At 48.8% G+C, this 20,836-nt stretch overlaps 1 protein-coding gene across 2 annotated transcripts in view; it reads left to right on the plus strand.

Moving 5' to 3' along the window:
* Nucleotides 1-4,639: 4,639 nt before the first annotated feature.
* Myo7b (myosin VIIB) overlaps nucleotides 4,640-20,836 on the plus strand; it is an 88,861-nt gene continuing 72,664 nt past the window's right edge. For both annotated transcript variants that reach the window (XM_045150188.1, XM_045150189.1), the window contains exons 1-2: nucleotides 4,640-4,749; nucleotides 17,448-17,488. In XM_045150188.1, coding sequence (XP_045006123.1) covers nucleotides 17,471-17,488 — 18 coding nt within the window. In that variant the 5' untranslated portion in view covers nucleotides 4,640-4,749; nucleotides 17,448-17,470. The remainder of the gene's footprint in view (nucleotides 4,750-17,447; nucleotides 17,489-20,836) is intronic.

Raw genomic sequence — 20,836 nt, forward strand, 5'->3', positions numbered from 1 at the left:
ACCCCACACACATACACACACACACGTACACACACACACACACATACACACACACACACATACGTACACACACACACACACCTCCTAGCAGTGTCTTTGCCTCATTTATTGAGTTGTCACATGACCAAGTTTTGCTTTGGCCTCTTAATATCAGTTCCCCCAAGGCAATAAGATGAGTCATTAAGATGCCATCCACACCACTCATGGGACAGAGGCCTCTGCTGATAAAAGTGGCTCTTTTTGACATGCTAGTGATTAGACAGATTTATTCACCAGATAGTCCAAAGCTCTCTGCTGCAGAGAAAGAGGCACCATTCTCCTCTCTTGCCCCTGCGCCCTTGGGCCATCCTCTGGGTGGGTTCCGCAGAGGCTGTGTGGTGATAAAACACCATCAGCAAAGAGCCCTTCTGTGCTGGGCTGGGACTGTGGGTGTGACTGTGCCCATCAGGACTTTGGATCCCAGGTGCAAAGAAAGGACTCTCTCTGAGCTGCTGATCCGAATGGATACAGCACTCTGTCTGAATGCGTCGGGATCCTTCGGGAAGCATGGCTAACCCTCCATTCCGCGCTCCCTCTCTCAGGACTTGTGGTCATCACTTTCCTCATTTGTGACCAAAACAACTGAAGGCAGGAGGGCTTACTTTGGCTAAACTGTTGAGTGAGCACCACAGTGAAGAGGGTGTGGCAGCTGGTCACATTATGTCCTCGGCCAGGAAGCAGAAAGAAGAATGCTGTGCTCAGCTCCTTTTCCCCATTTATTCAGTCCAGTATCTATCCCAGCCGATGGAATGGTACCACCCACACTTGGAGTGGCTCGTCTTACCTTGATTAACCTGATCTAAACAAGCTCTCAAAGACACGCCCAGATATTTATTTCCATGGTGACTCTAAATCCCATCAAGTTGACAGTCAAGATTAATAACCATCCCAGGGCCAAATTTTCTTGCCATCCACCGAGTCCTCGGGCAGGGTCTACTGTTCCATGAGAACATTTGTTTGGTTCTTGATGACTGCCTCTTTCTCCCAGCCCTGGCTGTATTGAGACACTTGGTTCCCAGCTAGGTGTGCCTTTGTCGCTCTGAAGATGTTTGGTGATCTTTGAAGACATTGTGACTTGTCAACACTGGGCAGGGTCACTTTAGTGGGCAGAGGTCAGGGATGTTGCTAAACAACCCATAATGCATAGAACAGCCCCACAAAGAACAACCCAGTCCAAAATGTCAGTGGTGCCAATCCAGAGAACTCTTGAATCACCTGGGGAGAAGGTGTGGCCGGCGCCTTCACTCTTGGACATGGCATAATTGAGCTCCAGGGAAGCACTCAGACCCGCTCCTCTTCCCAGACCGTCCTCTGTCCTCAATGCTCAGAGACCAAGGAAACAAAAGGGAACATTCCAGGCAAAGATAATGAAGTTGGGAAAATACCTTCTCTGAAAATCTGTTCAACAGGATATCTCAAGCTAGACCTGGTGGTGCTGGCCTGTAATCTCAGGAGGCTGAGGCAGGAGGATTGCAAGTTTAATGCCAGTCAGGGCTACACAGGGAAATGAGGGCAGCTTAGTGAGACTGGGACTCAAAATAAAAAGTGAAGAGAGCTGGGGATGTAGTTCAGAAGTAGACTGTTTGTCTGGGTTCAGTTCCTAGCACAAGGGGGAAACTGTCTCATCTGTCTTGGGATGGTGAAGAAGAAGGAATTGGGGTCAGCTGGGGTCAGCATGCTGGGGTTCAATGCAATGAGAACTGGGTGTGGACAGGCAGGCCTCGAGTTACAACTTACCTCTGCCACGTAGACCATGTGACCTGTACCAGGCTTTAACCTCGATGACACTAGCTTTCTTCCTACCTGGTTGTATAGAGCTTTGAAGGGAATGGAAGGAGATGGGCCATTACCGCCCTGCGGAGCTGTGTGCTACCCCACACAACACTCAGTGCATAACCATGCTCACAGCTCTGTTTGCATTGTCATTAGTGGGGACCCAGAAGGGAATGTAATAAAACAAGAGTCAAGAACATTTTGCTGCTGATCTTCCTCAAATAGCATGTGAGTCCTCCCCCTCCAGTTTAAGGAGCGTATACAGCTGCAAGGACCTGGCCTCCCTGCTGTGTGAGTCAGCTGGGTAAAAGAGGGATTTCCACAAAGGACAGTTCGCCCAGACCCTCAGCTTCCCATGGATGAGGAAGAGCACAAGCCTGGAAATCAAGAAGAGAGGCTGGGGGAGTGGGCAGGCAAAGTCTCTCCAGGTTAGAGGGGTGGCCCGTTGTTGCTCGCTCCCAACCTTGTCCGACCTGCCAGCCTGGTGCTCACAATTCTGCCCACAATGTGAACAGTCTGCTAATCTTTGTTGTGTGTGTGGTGTGTGTGTGTGTGTGTGTGTGCCTCTGGAGGCCAGAGATCAACCTCAGATGTCATTCCTCAGGAGCTGTCCATCTTGTTTTTTTAATTCTCTTTTATTTGTTTATTTATCTATATTAAAAAAAATTTATTTATTTATCTGAGAGAGAGAGAGAAAGAGTGGGAGAATGGGCACACCAGGGCCTCCAGCCACTGCAAACTCCAGATGCATGCGCCCCCTTGTGCATCTGGCTTCATGTGGGTTCTGGGGAACTGAACCTGGGTCCTTTGGCTTTGCAGGCAAGTGCCTTAACCACTAAGCAATCTCTCTAGCCCTATTTATCTACATTTTTTGATGCAGGATCTCACTCTAGACCAAGCACTTTACCAACGGAGCTATCTCCCTAGCCCATTTGCTTTAAAGATATATTTCTGAGCAGAGCTGGAATTCAGCCACAGGACAAGCTGTCTAATGATGAGTGTTATCGCAGCAGCTAAGTCAGAGCATAGTTTGTCTTGGCTAGAGAAGGAACTGTCTCCGAGAAGCACGCCCTGGTAAATACATGCAATATTTCCTGGGTTGTGTTTCATCTTTTCTTTCTTTGTAGTTTAATTTTTTAAGTATATATATTATAAAATATTTATTTGCAAGGTCAGGGACTCTGGTAGCTGAGCCATCTTCCCAGGCCCCATATTTTATTTTTTTCTCAATTTTTATTAATATTTTCCATGATTATAAGAAATATCCTATGGTAATACCCTCCCCCCCCATATTTTATTTTTAATGTGCGTGTGTGCGTGTGCGTACATGCACACGTGTGGAAGGCAGAGAGCAACCCCCTGAGTGCTGTTCCTAAAGAACTCCATTCACCTTTTTTCATTTTTTTGGAGAAAGTCTCTCATTGGCTTGGATCTTGCTAATTAATTAAGACTGGCTGAATAGAGAACTCAAAGGTTCTCCTGTTCCCACCTCTCTAGCACTAATATTACAAACATGTGCCGCCACCAGGCTGGGGGTTTTCACACCCGTTCTTGGGAATGAGCTCAGTTCCTCATGCTTCATAGCAAGCTCCTTATGTGCTGAGCCATCTTCCCAGCCCTTACTCATCTTTCCTCTAAGTGTTACACTGCCACCGGCAAGGTGAAACGACAGACGTCTTTCTGGCCCTAACTATGAATAACTCTTGTTCCTTCAACCAATTCCTGCCTTTCAATTTTTGCTAAAGCAGAAAGCCATGGACCTCAAATTCTGTCTACATATTTTTGTTTGTTTTTGGTTTTTCGAGGTAGGGTCTCACTGTAGCTCAGGCTGACCTGGAATTCACTATGTAATGTCAGGGTAGTTTTGAACTCATGGTGATCCTCCTACCTCTGCCTCCCAAGTGCTGGGCCTCAAGGCATGTCTACATTTTTTAAACATTTTATTTATTTGAGACGGGGGGTGGGAGAGAGAGTGAGAATGGGCACAGAAGGGCCTCTAGCCACTGCATACAAACTCCAGATACATGTGTCACTATGTGCATCTGACTTATGTGGGACCTGGAGAATCAAACCTGGGTCCTTAGACTATGCAGGCATATGCCTTAACTGCTAAGCCATCTCTCCAGCCCTGCTTTCTTTCCTTTTTTTTTTTTTTTCTCTTTTATCTCTGTTATAGTTACCTTTACCTTGCTGGGACAAAGTATCTGACCAGAAGCAGCTGATGGGAGGAAAGCTTATTTTGGCTTGCAGTCTCGAGGGGACACTTTGGTAGCAATATTGTACCACATGGGCCTGTCAGCGTTCGGATACCCGGCAGCAGGGCTCCTACGTGGCTTCCTGGGGGTCCCCACCGCCTCTGATGTTGAACTGCCTGGATTGCCCCCGACCCTTGGCAGGCGGCTGGTAGAGCCGTGCAGAAGGTGGAAAAAAGCACCCACAGGGGCTGGAGAGATGGCTTAGCGGTTAAGCGCTTGCCTGTGAAGCCTAAGGACCCGGGTTCGAGGCTCGGTTCCCCAGGTCCCACGTTAGCCAGATGCACAAGGGGGCGCACGTGTCTGGAGTTCGTTTGCAGAGGCTGGAGGCCCTGGCGCGCCCATTCTCTCTCTCTCCCTCTATCTGTCTTTCTCTCTGTGTCTGTCGCTCTCAAATAGATAAATAAATAAATAAATTTAAAAAAAGAAAAGAAAAAGCAGCCACGGAGCTGCTGAGGAGCTGAGGGCAGCGCGGCGGGCGGTGTGTGGGAGGGGATGTCCTCGGAGATGGGGACAAAGTCCTGCCATAAATTACCTCGGCCGTTTCCTCCTCGGCCCTTCCGCCTCCGGCTCTCCTTTCCTCTGCTCGCCTGCGGCCCCGACGCTGCCTCCTTCCCCGGCTCTTTCCGGGGCCCGAGGCGGAGGGCAGGGGCCAGCCTGGCCACCGGACGCCGGTCCCCACGAGGTAAGGGCGCCGTGATGGGCGGCAGGAGGCGAGGCGGCCGCCGGGGAGGTCGGGCAGCAGACACGGGGCTGGGAACGGGGCCGTGGGGTGCAGGACTAGAAACGCCCCTCTGGACCCTGAAAATGGAACCTCAGCCCAGGCATGGGGTCTGTCCAGGCAGCCCTCGCCAGGAGCAGGCGGACTTCTCGCGGACAGGGGCTAGTTCTGGCCCCTGCGCCCTTCACCGCTGAGGGGTCTGCTGCGGAATCCGAGGGGTGCTGAGACCCCGCTGTTCCACATGACAGGGCGCACTAATCCTCACGGTTCTGTGGTGGCATCACCTCCATTTTATGGGCAAGAGACTGGGGCCTGGGTGCCCCAGGAAGAAGCAAAGCTAGGCCTGCCTCGCGGTCCCCTTCATCTGATAGGTCTCTGCACCTGGGACCACTATTCAGTCGTCTCTGATGTACGTGGGCCAAGTGTGAGGCAAGTCCAGGTCCCGTGGCCTGGAAGCATCCTTGGATTGGGGGTGTTGGGTTGTTAGAGAAATGAGGAGGCTGGAGAGAGAAATGCAGCCTGTGGGGACCTGTGTTGCCAGTGCCGGGTGCATTCACGCCCATTTACAGAGGGGGGCCTTAGATACAGAGTCAGGGGAGATCTGCTGAGTTCCGGCAGCAGGCAAGCGTGGGTTAACCCCACCCAGTCTCCTAAGTCGGATGTGTGTGTTCTCCAAGACCAGGTCCCCCCCGGGCTCCACTGGGCACCTGTGGACTTGAACTTTGTCCAGCGTTTTGACATTGCACTGTGATGTCACCCTCTACCAACAGGGTGGACCTCATTCATAGATAGCCTGGCATGCAGCCCGTCCCGAGCCACAGGCTGGACACGACTGTTGATTCACAAGACTCCTGAACTGCGTCGGGACTTGGTGGCAGGAGAAAAGCAAAGCTCTGAGTACAGCTCTAGAACACGCTCGTAGGCAAACTCCTGTTCAGAACCCCCAGCTTGGGGCAGGAGAGACGGCTCGGCTGTTAAAGCCACTTGCTCACGAAGCCTGACAGCTTAGGTTCAATTCCCTAGTGCCCACGTAAAGCCAGATGGACAGAGGGGTGGATGTACCCGGAATGCATTTGCAGTGTCAAGAGGCCCTGGAGTGCCCATACTCACTCTTTCTATCCCCCTTTCACTCTGCCCCCCTCTCTCTCTCTCTGTCAAATAGATGAATTAAAATATATTTTTTAAAAACAAAATGAACTTCCAGCTCACGCGCTCAGGCCATGCCTCTCAGGGGACCGCCGCACAGGCATTTGCTTGGGGCCATGTGCACCTGCTTTAAGTATAGGACTCTGGGGAGGTGGCATAGCAGAAAGAGCTGTCTGGAGTTGCCTCAAGCTTTTCTCAAAGCTCCATATTTTATGTGTCTCAGAATGTCTCTTGCTTCTCTGTTTTCTTTTCTTTTTCCTTTCTTTTTTTTTTTTTTTTTTTTGTTTTTTGAGGTAGTGTCTCACTCTGGTCCAGGCTGAGCTGGAATTCACTGTGGAGTTTCAGGATGGCCTCAATCTCAACGATCCTCCTACCTCTGCCTCCTGAATGCTGGGATTAAAGGTGTGTGCTACCATGCCCAGCTGCTTCCCTGTTTTCACTTAGGCAAAATGACTTGTTCAAGGTCACTTGCCTTGAGGGCAAGGCTGGCTGTCCTCAGGATTGTCCTGACCCTGCTGTCAACCAGAGCTGGCAGAGAGTAAGCAGTCCACAAAGGTGTGCCAAATGAGACCCTGGAATGTGTTGTGGCAGAATTCAAGCTTAGGATGGAGTCGAGATTTCTAGTTCAGTGTCACTTAGACTCTACCTGGCTAGTTAGTCAGGCACTGACGATCATGCTCCCTCACCACTAGCTGCTGAGGTGAGACTGCAGAGGAAGAATGCCTGATGAGCGTCAGGGCACAGAACTCAGACAAAAAGAGGTCCTGGGAGGACATCATGAGACTGAGGACAGGGGCTGCAAAAGAAAGCCAAGTAGGCTTGGAAGGCAAGGATGGTTTGAGTACAGTGGTGGAGAGCAAGGGATGTTTTAGGAGAAGGAAATGGTGTCCACAGAGTTGCTGAGCAAGGAAAGGACCAGTTCACCTCAGTCATTCTTTTTTTTTCTTTTCATGTGTGTGTGAGGTATATGTGCATGCATGTGTACATATGTGTGGTGTGTGTTTGTATTGTATGTGGAGACCAGAGGACAGACAACCTGGGGTCCCGAGCTCACAAATAGACTAGAAAAGCTGGCCAGTGAGCTTTAGGCACCTGCCCATCTCCACATCCCCCACAATGGAATTATAGTGTGATGCCATGACCAGTATGTTAGTGGACCCTGGGGATCTGACCAGGACCTCATGGTTGTGGGACAAGTGCTCTACACACACAGCTCAGGCACTCTGGGGACCTGGAAGGAACCAAAGGCAGGTATCAGAAGTGGTAGGGGATGTTTTATTACTTTCTTAGTCCATTTTCTGTTGCTTATAATGCAATAACATGAGTAGGTTGTAAAGAAAAGAAGTTTAGGCAGGTATGGTGGTGCACACCTTTAATCCCAGCACTTGGGAGGCAGAGGTATGAAGATTGCCATCAGTTTGAGGCCATCCTGAGATTACATAGTAGATTCCAGGTCAGCTGTAGGCTAGAGCGAGACCCTACCTTAAAACAACAAAAAAAAAAATTAATTTTTTTAAAAAAGAAAAAGAAGTTAATAATATGGCCTGTGGGTCTGGTCCAAGGTCAAAAGGCTGCATCTGTTGATACTGACAGAGCCCTCAGGTGGTACAGGCTTCCTGTAGCAAGAGTCAGGGAAGCTGTGCGTCCTCTAGTTGCTTCCTTTCTTTCTTTAAAAAAAAAAAAATCTTTTGTTTTTTATTTGAGAGAGAGAGAGAGAGAGAGAGAGAGAGAGAGAGAGAGAGAGAGAGGGATAGTTACAGAACTCCAGACACATGCAAATGAATTCCAGACATACATGTCACTTTGTGCATCTGGCTTATGTGGGTCCTGAGGCATTGAACCTGGGTCCTTTGGCTTTACAGGTAAGCACTGTAACCACTGAACCATCTCTCCAGCCCTCTTTTTTTAAAATTATTTATTTGTGAGAAATAGGTGGGGTGGGGAGGGAGAGAGAAATGGGCGCTCCAGGGTCCCTACTACTGCTACTGCAAACCAACTTCAGACACATGCGCCACCTTGTGCATCTGGCTTACATGGTAACTGGGAAATAAAATCAGGGTCCTTGGGCTTTGCACGCAAGTGTCTTAGCTGCTGAGCCATCTCTCCAGTCCCTCTTCTTTTTCTTAATCCACCAGGATGCAATCATGGAACCCCCCTACCTTGATAACTGAATGTAATATTGCAAGCTCCTCTGTATGACCTTCATTGGTGCTGTGATGAAATAGCTGACAAGAAACAGCTCAGAGAAGGAAGGGGCTGTCTGGACTTGCAGTTCTAAGAGTAATTGTCATGGAAGGGACGGCACCATGGCAGACATGGGAAGCATTTGACCCACAGTCAGAAAGCGGAGGGCAGTGAAGGCCGGTGCTGAACTTTCTCCTTTTCTCCCTTTCTTTCTTTTCACCTTCGGGAGGGGGCATATGTATGCATGTGTGTGGGTGCAGTACATGTGCAGATGCATGTACCCTGTGCACACGTATGTGGAGGCCAAAGGAGGACATCAGGAATCCTCTGCCTTTTTCCCTTGAGACAGAGTCTGTCGCGGAACCTGAAGAAGTCCCCCCCCTTTTTTTTTAGAGGTTAGCCCAAACAGAATGGCCTTTTATTTATTTATTTTTAAATGTAAGAGAGCAAGAGCAAGAAAGAGAAAGAGAGAGAACTGATTGGAGCACCAGGACCTCTAATTGTAATTGAACTCCTGACATGCCACCTTGTGTGCATGTGTGACTTTGCATGCTTGCATCACCTTGCACATCTGGCCTATGTGGGATCTGGAGAGTAGAACATGGGTTCTTAGGCTTTACAGGCAAGTGCCTTAACTGCTAAGCCCTGGAGCTGCCATTTTTAGTTAGACTGGCTGACCACAGAGTTTCCCGTGATCCTCCTGTCTCCTTCTGATTTTGTGCTGGTGTGGCCATGCCCAGCTGCTTTTTATTTTTAGTTTTTTTTTTTTTATTTATTTATTTGAGAGCGACAGACACAGAGAGAAAGACAGATAGAGGAAGAGAGAGAGAATGGGCGCGCCAGGGCTTCCAGCCTCTGCAAATGAACTCCAGACGCATGCGCCCCCTTGTGCATCTGGCTAACGTGGACCTGGGGAACCGAGCCTCAAACTGGGGTTCTTAGGCTTCACAGGCAAGCGCTTAACCGCTAAGCCATCTCTCCAGCCCAAGTTTTTTTTTTATTAACAACTTCTATACTTACACACAATAAATCATGAAAAATTACCTCCCCTCTCCCACTTTCCCCTTCACAATTCCACTCTCCATCATATCCCCTCCCTTTCTCTGTTAGTCTCTCTTTTATTTTTACATCATCGTCTTTTTCTCCTATTACCAGGCTCTTGTGAAGGTATTGCCAGGCACTGTAAGATCATGGATATCAAGCCCAATTTCTGTCTGGGCGGTTGCATTCTAAGGAGTCATACCATTTCTTTGGCTCTTACATTCTTTCCGCCACCTCTTCCGCAATGGACCCTGAGCCTTGGAGGGTGTGATTGAGATGTTTCAGTGCTGGGCACTCCTCTGTCACTTCTTCTCAGCACTATATCATCGTTTGGGTCATCCCAGGGATCATCGCCATCTGAAAGAAGCTTCTCTAACCAAAAGTGAGAGTAGCATTAACATATGAATATGAACATTAAGTGTAGTGCTTACAGGGCAGTTTGGTGAGCATAATACATGCATTTAGCCAGATAAGAGCAGGCTTCATACCCCTAAGGCTCATGACCCCCCCCCTGCCATAGGCTTTTGGTTAGGTTTTCAGTACCAGGCATGTATTTCCTCCCATAGAGAAGGCTTCCAGTCCACTTAGAGAGTGGTTGGTTTCCCCCAGAGCAGACATGCCACTATTGCACCTGTTTGGTCATTTGGCCTGTTTGGCTAAATTTGAGACTTCCAGGGTCCACTGTTTAAACAACTGATGACCTCCGTCTCCCATAGGGCTGCATGCAGTGTAGCTTTTTCCAGCTTTCAGTCTACAGGGAGGTTTTCAGCTTAGCACCAGCTTGAGTTCTCAATGATCTTGCTGCCCACGCATGTGAAGTCTTCAGCAATAGGGTCTTACCGTCTGTTTCTCATGGGAAACCAAGGGCCTTGTGCCCAGATTTTTACATGGGAGCTGGGGACCAGACTCAGGTCTTACCCACTGAGCCATTTCCCAGCTTGGCTTTTCTCCATTTTCTTCAGTCTGGGACTCCATCCTCTTACTCAAGTGATGGAATCCAGAAAGTTCTATGCAGATTTGTGCAGAGGATGGTTTCCTAGGTAATAGGTCCTGTCAAATTGACATGACTGTCTCCCAAAGGCCGCCCTGTAGACACGCAGACAGTTTGTTTCTACCCTCTTAATACCTCACAAGGCGGTGTCAATGTGAGTTTCAGGGATACTTTCTGCTACTTATTTATTTGGAGAGAGAGAGTGTGTGTATTGGTACATCAGGCCCTCCCGCCGTTGCAAATGAACTCCACATACATGTGGCACTTGTGCATCTTGCTGTCCATGGATAGTGGGGAATTGAACCCAGGCTGTCAGGCTTTGCAAGCAAGCACCTTTAACTCCTGTGCCATCTCCCTAGTCCGTGTTTGCTTTGTTTGTTGTTTTATTTTGTCTATTTTTCTTTCTTTCCTTGAGATAGGACTTCACTATGTAGCCCAAGCTAGCCCGGAACTCACTATGCAATGAGGTTCACCTTGAACTCAAGGCAATCATCCTGTCTCAGCTTCCCAAGCGTTGGGATTACAAGCATGAGCCACCACACCTAGCATAATGTTCTCTTTTCTACTACACAAAACAGTAACCATGGGGTTAGGGAGTTAGCTCAGTAAAGTGCTTGTCAAAATTTAAGTTTAATCACTAGTATCCACTTAAAATTCTGAGCATGGTGACACATGCCTGTAATCCCAGCACTGGGGAGACGGAGTCAGGAGGATACGTGGGGCTCGTTACTCAGCCAGATGAGCCTGCTTGGTGAGCTCCAGGCCAGTGAATGGCATTCCTGAGGATACTCGAGGTTGCCCTCTGGCCTCCACACGTATATCAGATGTGGGCACACGCACCCCCCCCACACAGTGTACACACACACACACACACACACACACACACACACACAATGCAAGAATGGAACAGATTCAGGGATGGAGGAGATGCAGTGCTGTGGTTACATTGAGTTTGATGGGCCCTGGCATATCTGCAGAAGATGTCCAAATAGAAGGGGCCTTGCTGGGATCTGGTGATCAAGGTGGGTTGGGAGGCTACAGGTGTTGATTCTGGACCTGGATGTTGACTATTAGAATCCTGGCAGTGGTCTTGGGTGCAGATGTGTAAGGGGAGTATGCAGGCTAAAAGAACAGAGGACAGTGAGGACTCTTGGTTTTTGTTTTTTAATATTTTACTTATTTATTCATTCATTAATTTATTTGAGAGAAAGAGGCAGATAGAGATAGATATATAGAGAGAGTATGGGTGCACCAGGGCCTCTAGCCACTGCAAACAAACTCCAGAAGCATGTGCCACCTTGTGCATCTGGCTTACGTGGGATACTGGGGAATTGAACCTGGGTCCTTAGGCTTTGCGGGCAAGCATTTTAACCATTAAACCAGCCTCCATTCTTTTTTTTTTTTCAATGAGAGAAAACTGGACAGAATGAGAGAGAGAGAATTGGCACACCAGGGCCTTAGCCACTGCAAACAAACTCAAGATCCATGCATGTGTATACCACTTTGTGAGCCGGCGCCACCTTGTGCATCTGGCTTACATAGGTTTGAAGGAGTCAAATCTGGGTCCTTAAGCTTCACAGGCAAGCCTCTTAACATCTAAGCCATCTCTCTCCAGCCCCCATTCTTTGTTTTTTTAAAATATTTTATTTTTATTTATTTATTTGACAGAGAAAGAGGGAGAGAGAGAGAGAGAGAATGGGCACACCAGGGCCTCCAGCCACTATAAACAAACTCCAGAAGCTTGTGCCCCCTTGTACATCTGGCTAACATGGGTCCTGGGGACTTGAACCTGGGTACTTTAGCTTTGCAGGCAAGTGCCTTAACCACTAAGCCATCCTCCAGCCCATTCTTTGGTTTTAATGACAGAATCCAAATGGCTTGATTCAAATAATAAACTGGAAAAATGTTGAGACAGGATTTCTACCTTTTGTTTTCTTTACACTTGCCAGTTTTCCTCTCTGAAACAAACTATTTTAAGCTGTTCATATGGGTATGTATGTAATGTATGTATGTGCATGCGTGTGCCATGGCACACATGTAGAGGTCAGACAACAACCTCTGAGTTTTTCTTTTCTCCTACCTTCTTTCAAGACAGGGTCTCTCCTGGTTTTTTGTAATTGTTTTGTTTTTCGAGGTAGGTTCTCACTCTAGCACAAGCTGACCTGGGATTCACTAGATAGTCTCAGGCTAGCCATGGACTCACAGGGATCCTCCTACCTCTGCCTCTCCAGTGCTGAGATTAAAGGCGGGCACCACACCTGGCTGTCCCCCACTGTTTTGGCCACTGCTGTGTGCAAGCTTCTGGATTCTCCTATATTCACCTCCCACTGCTGTAGGTCTATTTGGACTATAGATCTATGTATGTGCCACTTCGTGTCCAGCTTTACATGGGCACTGAAGAGGATCACACTTAGCTTGGCAAGCTTGCAAGCAAGCACTTTTAACTGCTGAGCCATCTCCCTTGCCCATTAAACCAGCTATTTTAAAGAGGTTTGACCATAAGCCCTGTCATTCCTGGAATCATATTCTGTAACTTTGAAACTGGAGAGAAAAACTAATCCCAGCTCCAACTGCAAACATCTCAAGATAAACTGTGATTGGCTGGAGAACAGACTCAAAATGAGTGAAGGGACTCTGAGGTGAGACTGAGAGATGCCCCTCGAGGCAAAAGGAAAGGCAGAAGAATGCAGCTTTGTAGGAACAAGATGAGATGTGGAGGTTACAAAGTGGGGACAGCATGATGGGGTCCCTCCTTCAAGTGCGTAGATGTGGAGCAAATGCAAGAGGGCCAAGAAAAGTCGTTTTTGTATGGACAAGACCTGAGCTTCTATCTACAGGAAGAGGAGAGTGAGGGTGGGCGGAGGGAGGGGTCGCTGTGCGCCTCAGCTACCAGCCTCACTGCTGCGGCAGAGAGCCTGACAAAGCAACGTCAGGAAGGAAGGTTTACCTGGGTTCTCAGTCCACCATGGTGGGAAGTCACAGTGGTAGGAACTGGAGGCAGCTGCTCACACTTGCAGTCAGAAAGCAGAGAGAAATGACTAATGGTGCTCAGCTCACCTTCTCAATCCAAGACCCCCAGCCCACAGAAAGGCGCCTTCCACTTTTGGGGTGTGTGACCCCTCGATTAAAGTTTCTTGGAACAACTCCATCGATAGATACACCCAAAGATGTGTTTCCATGGTGAATCTAAATCCAGTAAGTTGACAATGAAGATGAACCATCACGCTGAGTTATATTGTTACACAACAAATCACCCCAAAGTTTAGCAGCTTAAAGAAACAAGTGTGTTCCACAGCTTTCTGTCACCATAACGATACCTGAGAATCAGTTCACAAACAGAAAAGGTTTGTTTTGACTCATAGGGTCAAAGGTTCTAGGCTATGACTGAGTAGACTCATTGCTTTTATGCTTCTAGTGGAGGTGGGGAGTATGACTCACTTCATGGTCCTGTGGGTAAAGGGAGGAAGAGAAGGGGACCGAGTCCCCCTTTGAGAACACGTTCCTAAGGGCCTGAAGAGCTCCCCCTAGGCTGTACCCCTTAAAGGTTCTATTACCTTCCGGTAGCCCATCCTTGGAGAACAAGCTTCCAAAAACACGGGCCTGTGGGGAACGTTTAAGATCTAACCTACAGCAACAAGTATTTACTACTCACATAACGTCTGAGAATCAGCCAGGTGTGGTGGCGCACACCTTTAATTCCAGCACTCGGGAGGCATTTCTTATGAACCAAAGGAAGATGCAGCCCATGAGCAACTCTGGCCCCTAGCTACAAGAGGGCAGAACCTTTTCCTGACCACGTTCTACTCTGGGGTTGGGACCTTGCAAGTTGACAGCAGGAGCCAGTTGGAGGAAAGTAACAATATTCCAGAGAGAAAGTGGGGGAGGAGGGAAAGCACGCGCAAGAGGGGGGGGGAGGGGGAGGGGGAGGGGGGAGGGGGGAGGGAGAGGGAGAGGGGGAGGGAGAGGGAGAGGGAGAGGGAGAGGAGGCGGAGGAGCTGGCGCTCATGATTGCTGATTGTGTTTTTATATTCTGTTTTAGGATCGTATGACTGTCTTTAAACCAAAAAAGATTTAAGATCATTCCCAAGTTAGCTAAGATTAGAAATGAAGCTAAGAGGGCTGAGGAGATGGCTTAGCAGTTAAGGCATTTGTCTGTAAAGCCAAAGGACCTAGGTTTGATTCCCTGGGACCCATGTAAGCCAGATAGATGCAGGTGGTGCATGCATCTGGAGTTTGTTTGCAGTGGCTGGAGGTCCTGGCATGCCCATTCTCTCTACCTGTCTGTCTGTCTTTCTCTGGTTCTCTTTCTCTCTCAAATAAATAAATAAAAATATTTTGAAAAAGAAATGAAACTAAGAAGCAAGCCAAGGAGTCACCATGTGATGGAAAAAAGTTGCCCGGGGGATGTCTGGGCACTGGCTGAAGTACGGTCAGTGGAGGCAGTGTGAGAACATGGCTTCTAAAGGTGGCAGGCTGAAGCACGGTCAGTGGAGGCAGTGTGAGAACATGGCTTCTAAAGGTGGCAGGCTGAAGCACGGTCAGTGGAGGCAGTGTGAGAACATGGCTTCTAAAGGTGGCAGCCCTGGAAGACCGGAACAAGGAAGGGGTGAGGGTCACTGGAGCCTAGTGTCTGAGAAGCAGGAAGTTTATGACTCTCTCTCTGCCTCAGAATCTGCGAGGCAGGGGTGAGCCGGGTATCCAAAGGTCACATGCCATGGGGTAAGGAGGCAGAGATGGAGCTAGGCACCATGGACAGGCCACAAGTTCTACGTAGTGCATGTGAATGCGCCTGAGCTGGAACTGGCATTGTGTGGACAGAGGTTGGGTCATGCTCCCCTGTGACTCCTTGGGGTCTGTGAGGTGGAAAGAGAGACCAGCTTCCCCTCGAAGAGCTGCACGCACCGGGTAAAGGCGTCCTCGGCACTTTGCTTCATTTCTTTGCACGCGTGCGCATGTGCGGCATAGCAGGCTTTCTTGCCGCTGCTGCAAATGAGCACTTGTCTGGCTTTACGCGGCTGGCTGGAGAATTAAACTCAGGCCGCAGGCTTTGCAAGTGTGCGCCTTCCACTGCTGAGCCCTCTCCCCAGCCTCTCTTGGGACAGATTTGAAGTGAGACAGATTTGGGCTCAATTCCCAGTGTTCCTCTGCTCGTTAGTTGAGCATCTTTTCTTTGTCGAATCCCAGAAAAAGGAGGGGGCTTGACTGGGTAGTATAGTCATGGAATCCCACCAACTGAGAAGCTAAGTCAGGAGGGTTATAAGATCAAGGCCAGTTCAAATTATATGGTGAGATACTAACTTAAAAAAATTTTAAGGGCTGGAGAGATGGCTTAGCAGTTAAGCACTTGCCTGTGAAGCCTAAGGACCCCGGTTCAAGGCTTGGTTCCCCAGGTCCCACATTAGCCAGCTGCACAAGGGGGTGCACGCGTCTGGAGTTCGTTTGCAGAGGCTGGAAGCCCTGGCACGCCCATTCTCTCTCTCTCCCTCTATCTGTCTTTCTCTCTGTGTCTGTTGCTCTCAAATAAATAAATAAAAAATTTAAAAAAATTTTAAGTGGGGAATGCTCATGTTCTATATGCATGTTCATGCTCATGTGCTGTAAGGGTTAAAGAAGTGTGTAACATGTGTTTAGCTTGATGGCTGTTCAGTTGAGCCCTTCCCATTACATACACTGACAACTGGTTCTCATGGAGGGGGACCAGACAAAATTTGGGCTTCTGAACAGGATGCCACTCTCATTCCTGAATGCAAAGTTGTTCAAAAAAGGTGAGGTAAGGGCCAAGGAGATAGGTGTATCAGTTACCATCTTGTTCCTGGGACAAAATACTCAACCAGAAGCATCTTATAAAGGAATGGGTTTAAGCCAGGTGTGGTGGTGCATGCCTTTAATCCCAGCACTTGGGAGGCAGAGGTAGGAGGATCACTGTGAGTTCGAGGCCACCCTGAGACAACATAGTGAATTTCAGGTCAGCCTGGGCTAGAGTGAGGCCCTACCTTGAAAAACCAAAAAAAAAAAAAAAAAAAAAAAAAAATTAAAAATAAATAAATAAAGGAATGGGTTTATTTCAGCTTATAGGTTTTTAAAATTTTTTATTATTTATTTTTTTTCAGCGTATAGTTTGGAGGGAAAGTGTCAGTCACAGTGGGTAAGGCATGGCAGGCATAGACAAGTAGTAGCACATCTTTATATCAGCGGTAAGGAAGCGGTGGGAGTGATGTCATCTACGGCCACAGCGCTCTGAACGCGCCCGATCTCATCTGGTTTCAGAAGCTCAGCAGGGCTGGGCTTGGTTAGTACTTGGATGGGAGGGAGCAAAGACTGCTCATGCCCAACTGGCTTTTTCTACCGTCCACGACTCCCTTCCATGGAATGGTGCCACCAACAGTTAGGGTGGGTCTTCCCACCTCAGTTAATCTTCTCTAGAAGGTTCCTAGCAGATATGCCAAGAGATTTGCTTCCATGGTGACATTAAATCCTGTCGAGTTGGGCTAAAGGGATGGCTTAGTGGTTAAGGTGCCTATCTGCGAAGCTTAAGGACCCAAGTTTGATTCCCCAGCACCCACATAAGGCAGATGTGCAAGGGGGTGCATGCATCGAGTTCATTTGGAGGTCTTGGCAAGCCCATTCCCTCTCTCTTTTTTTTTCTATCTCTCTTTATTTGCCTCTCTCTCTCTCCTAAATAAATGAATAAATAAAATATGTTTTGAAATCCTGTCAAATTGACAACTAGAGATTATCCATCACTATAGCTCAGTCTGTAAAGTACTTGCCTTCAACCATGAGGACCTGAGTTCAATGTCAGGCGTTGTGGTACATGGCTATAATTCCAACTCTGCGGAGGCAGAGACGGGAGAATCCTTGGGGCTCGGCTCTCTAGCCAGCCAGTCTAGCCTAGTTGGTTAGTTCCAGGCCCGTGAGAGACCCTGGCTGAAAGGAGGTAGACAGAATTCCCGAGGAATACACCCAAGGTTGCCCTCTGGCCTCTACATACATGTACACATGTGCTCCCTCATATATGAATGCATATACATACACATGTACAGAGAAAGAGTGTGTGAGGGAGAGAGAGAGAGGGAGAGAGAGAAAGAAAGGAAGGAAGAAAGAAGGAAAGGGGGAAGAAAACCAAGGTAGAATGAAGCTGAGAGAACGCCTTCATTCACCCGGGGCTGTGACTGTGGCTCACACTTCCTTCTAGTCAGAGATGTTTCTAGAACCAGTCCCCAGGCAAGGCACTTGAACCCACATGGCACCTGCCATTCAGAGGCCCATGGCGCTGACGGTCTGCTTTCTCTACCCACAGGCTGCGGGAAGTGCTGACCCAAGATGGCGGCGTTCAGGCCGGTAAGAACTGCATTCACGTGGAAGTTTCCCAAGGCCGAGTCACATCACTTCAAAGGAAAGAGAGGCAAAGACCCCAGAAGGAACATGGCAGACACAAGAGGGTTTGAAGACCCTGACAGTTCCTGTTTGGGGAAGAAAACAAGCTTAGCAAACTTCTGGACCTCTGCAAAGTGGCCACATGAGCACAGGGATTCCTCTTATTCGGAGCTGAAAGAAGAGGGTTTTGGGGGAAGAGCTAGAGAGAAGGTCCAGTGGGTAAAGTGCTTTCCACACAAGCAGAAGGACCCACGCAAGAACCGCATGTGGTGACATGCGCCTGGGATCCCAGCACAGGGCAGGGGGTGGCGGAGGCAGGGCGCTCCCCAAGACTGGTTGGCCAGCCAATCTAGCCAAACCATTAGCTCCTGAGCCCATCTCTTCTACTAGGGGACGAGCGATGGTGAGTGGGCAAACAGCAGGGTGCAGGGCACTGCCCACGTCGGCGGGTGAGCCGGAAAGCCACTCGCCCCAGAAATGCTCAGAAAAGGCAGCTGGGAGCAGGTCCCCTGGAAAGGGGGGCTCAGTGACCTCGGGCTGAGGCCCCCACTACTGCCCCTGCAGGCTGAGTTTCCCACTGCACCAGCGCTGCTCGGGCTGCTAACTGGAAGACTGCGGGCTGCTGGGCTCCCGGCTCTCCAGTCAGCCTCCGAGCTTCTGAGTCTAACTACACGTGTACTTCTTTGCACAGCTTCTGCTCTTTCTCTTTCCTTCCTTCCTTCTTTCTTTCTTTCCTTCTTGGAGTGGATGCGAGTTGAGATAGGGTCTCATTTTATCCCAGGCTGACTTGGAACTCACTCTGTAGTTCTAGGCTGGCCTCGAACTCACAGTGAACCAACCTCCTGCCTCTGACTCCTGTGCTGGAATTAAAGGGGTGCAACACCACTCTCGGCTGCTTCTGCCTTCTCTGACTCACTCATTCCTTCAGTATCGAGCTTCTGCATGCTCCAGTCCTCCTCTCTACCAAGGCTTCTTTCTGAGACAAGGTCTCATGTTGTAACCTAAGCTGGCCTCAAACTGGCTATGAGGCCCAGGATGATCTTGAACTCCTGACCCTCTTGCCTCCACCTCCTGCTTGCTGGGATTACTGGCATGCGCCACCACACCTGGTTCATTTAATGACAGGTAGTGAACCCAGGGCTTCATAAATAGTAGGCAAGCACTCTACCAACAGGAATATATATCCAGCCCTACTCACAGAAATTAAACAAGCTTTTTTTTGGCCACTTGGCTTCTCATTTGTTTCTTTGGGAAGCCTGAGCCAAATGGCAAATCCACCATTCCTTCCCCTGCAGACCACACAATGTGGTTCTTCTGTTTACTCTTCTAGTTCCTGTTGGGCTGATGTGGCATCACTTGGACTGGCCTCGTTTACCCTTGTGAGACAGTCATCATCTGTCTTTGACCTTTAACCTTTTCATTTTGGAGACAGGCCAGCTGTTCCCATTGCCCAGTGGATCTCCCTCCCCTCTCTCTCTGTCCTTCCTTCCCTCCTCTCTCTCTCTCTCTCTCTTTCCTTCTTTCTCTCTTTTTTTCGAGGTAGGGTCTCACTCTAGCCCAGGCTGACCTGGAATTCACTATGTAGTCTCAGGGTGGCCTCGAACTCACAGTGATCCTCCTACCTCTGCCTCCCGAGTGCTGGGATTAAAGGTGTGAGCTACCACACCTATTCTTTTCTCTTTCTTTTTTTAAAACAGGGTCTCACTCTAGCCCAGGTTAACCCTGAACTCACTCTGTAGTCCAGGCTGGCCTCGAACTCATGGCAATCCTCCTACCTACACCTCCGGAGTTCTGGAGTGCTGGGATTAAAGGCATGCCCCACCACCGTGCCTGGTATTTTTCCTTTTTTTCTAGCTTTGATTTGATACAGTTGTACAGGCGAGCCATTTAGAAGGTCCGCTCCCAATGTCCTTCCAGTGGATCCCTTTGATTTTCCACCTAGCTCCAAAAGAGCTGTGGTTCTTGTGATGTCAGTTTAGCTATTTTCTGTTGAGGGTGCCCCCCCCCCCCGCACCTTAGCTCCTCCCCCAGCCCCGCCCTTCACATGATCATTGTCTTTCTGTTCTTAAAGTGGCAAGGCCTAATGTCCATCAGCTGCATGCAGATCTCAAACCGCGCTTATCGAAGTAAGCTGCTCACCAGGAACCAGCCATGGACAGTGTGGTGCAGTGTGCTGTAAGCAAGAGCACCTGTTGCTTAATGACGAAAACCGCTTTTTCTTTCTTTTCCTTTAGGTGTGTGTGTGTGTGTGTGTGTGTTCATGTGTATTGTGCATGTGCATGTGGAGACCAGAATAACCTCAGTGTCATCTTCAGGTGCTGTCCATCTTTTTTAAAAAAATTATTTATTTATTTATTTGAAAGTGACAGACAGAGAGAGAAAGAGGCAGATAAAGAGAGAGAGAGAATGGGTGTGCCAGGGCTTCCAGCCACTGCAAAGGAACTCCAGATGTGTGCACCCCCTTGTGCAACTGGCTAACGTGGGTCCTGGGGAATCAAGCCTCAAACCGGGGTCCTTAGACTTCAAAGGCAAGCACTTAACTGCTAAGCCATCTCTCCAGCCCCCATTTTTTTTTTTAAAGACAGTGTCTCAGGCTGGAGAGATGACTTAGTGGTTAAGGTGCTTGCCTGTGAAGTCTAAGGACCCAGGTTTGATTCCCCAGTACCCACATAAGCCAGATGCACAAGGTGGCACATGCATCTGAAGTTCGTTTTCAGTGGCTGAAGGCCTTGGCACACTCATTCTCTCTATGTATCTGCCTCTTTCTCTCTCTCCTCCTGTCAAATAAATAAAACTATTTTAAAAGACAGTGATGGGCTGGAGAGATGGCTTAGCAGTTAAGGTGCTTGCCTGCAAAGCCTAAGGACTCATATTTGACTCTCCAGGTCCCACGTAAGCCAGATGCACAGTGACACAAGTGCTCAATGTCATACATACACACAAGGGGGCGCATGGGTCTGGAGTTCGATTGCAGTGGCTGGAGGCCCTGGCACACCAATTCTTTCTCTCTCTCTCTCACTCTTGCATAAAAAAAAAAAAAAGCCAGGCGTGGTGGTGCACACCTTTAATCCCAGAACTTGTGAGGCAGAGATAGGAGGGTTGTAATAAATTTGAGCCACCCTAAAACTACATAGTGAATTCCAGGTCAGCTTGGGCTAGAGCGAGGTCCTACCTTGAAAAAAAAAAAAATCAAAAAGGCAGTCTGTTGGGCTTGCCTTAAAAAAAAAGACGAAGAAGAAGAAAAAGACAGTGTCCCCACTAGCCTGAAACTCACCAAGTAGGCCAGACTGGCTGGCTAGGGAGCCTCAGAGA

The sequence above is a fragment of the Jaculus jaculus genome, chromosome 5 (assembly GCF_020740685.1).
Source record: "Jaculus jaculus isolate mJacJac1 chromosome 5, mJacJac1.mat.Y.cur, whole genome shotgun sequence".
Taxonomy (NCBI): Eukaryota; Metazoa; Chordata; class Mammalia; order Rodentia; family Dipodidae; genus Jaculus; species Jaculus jaculus.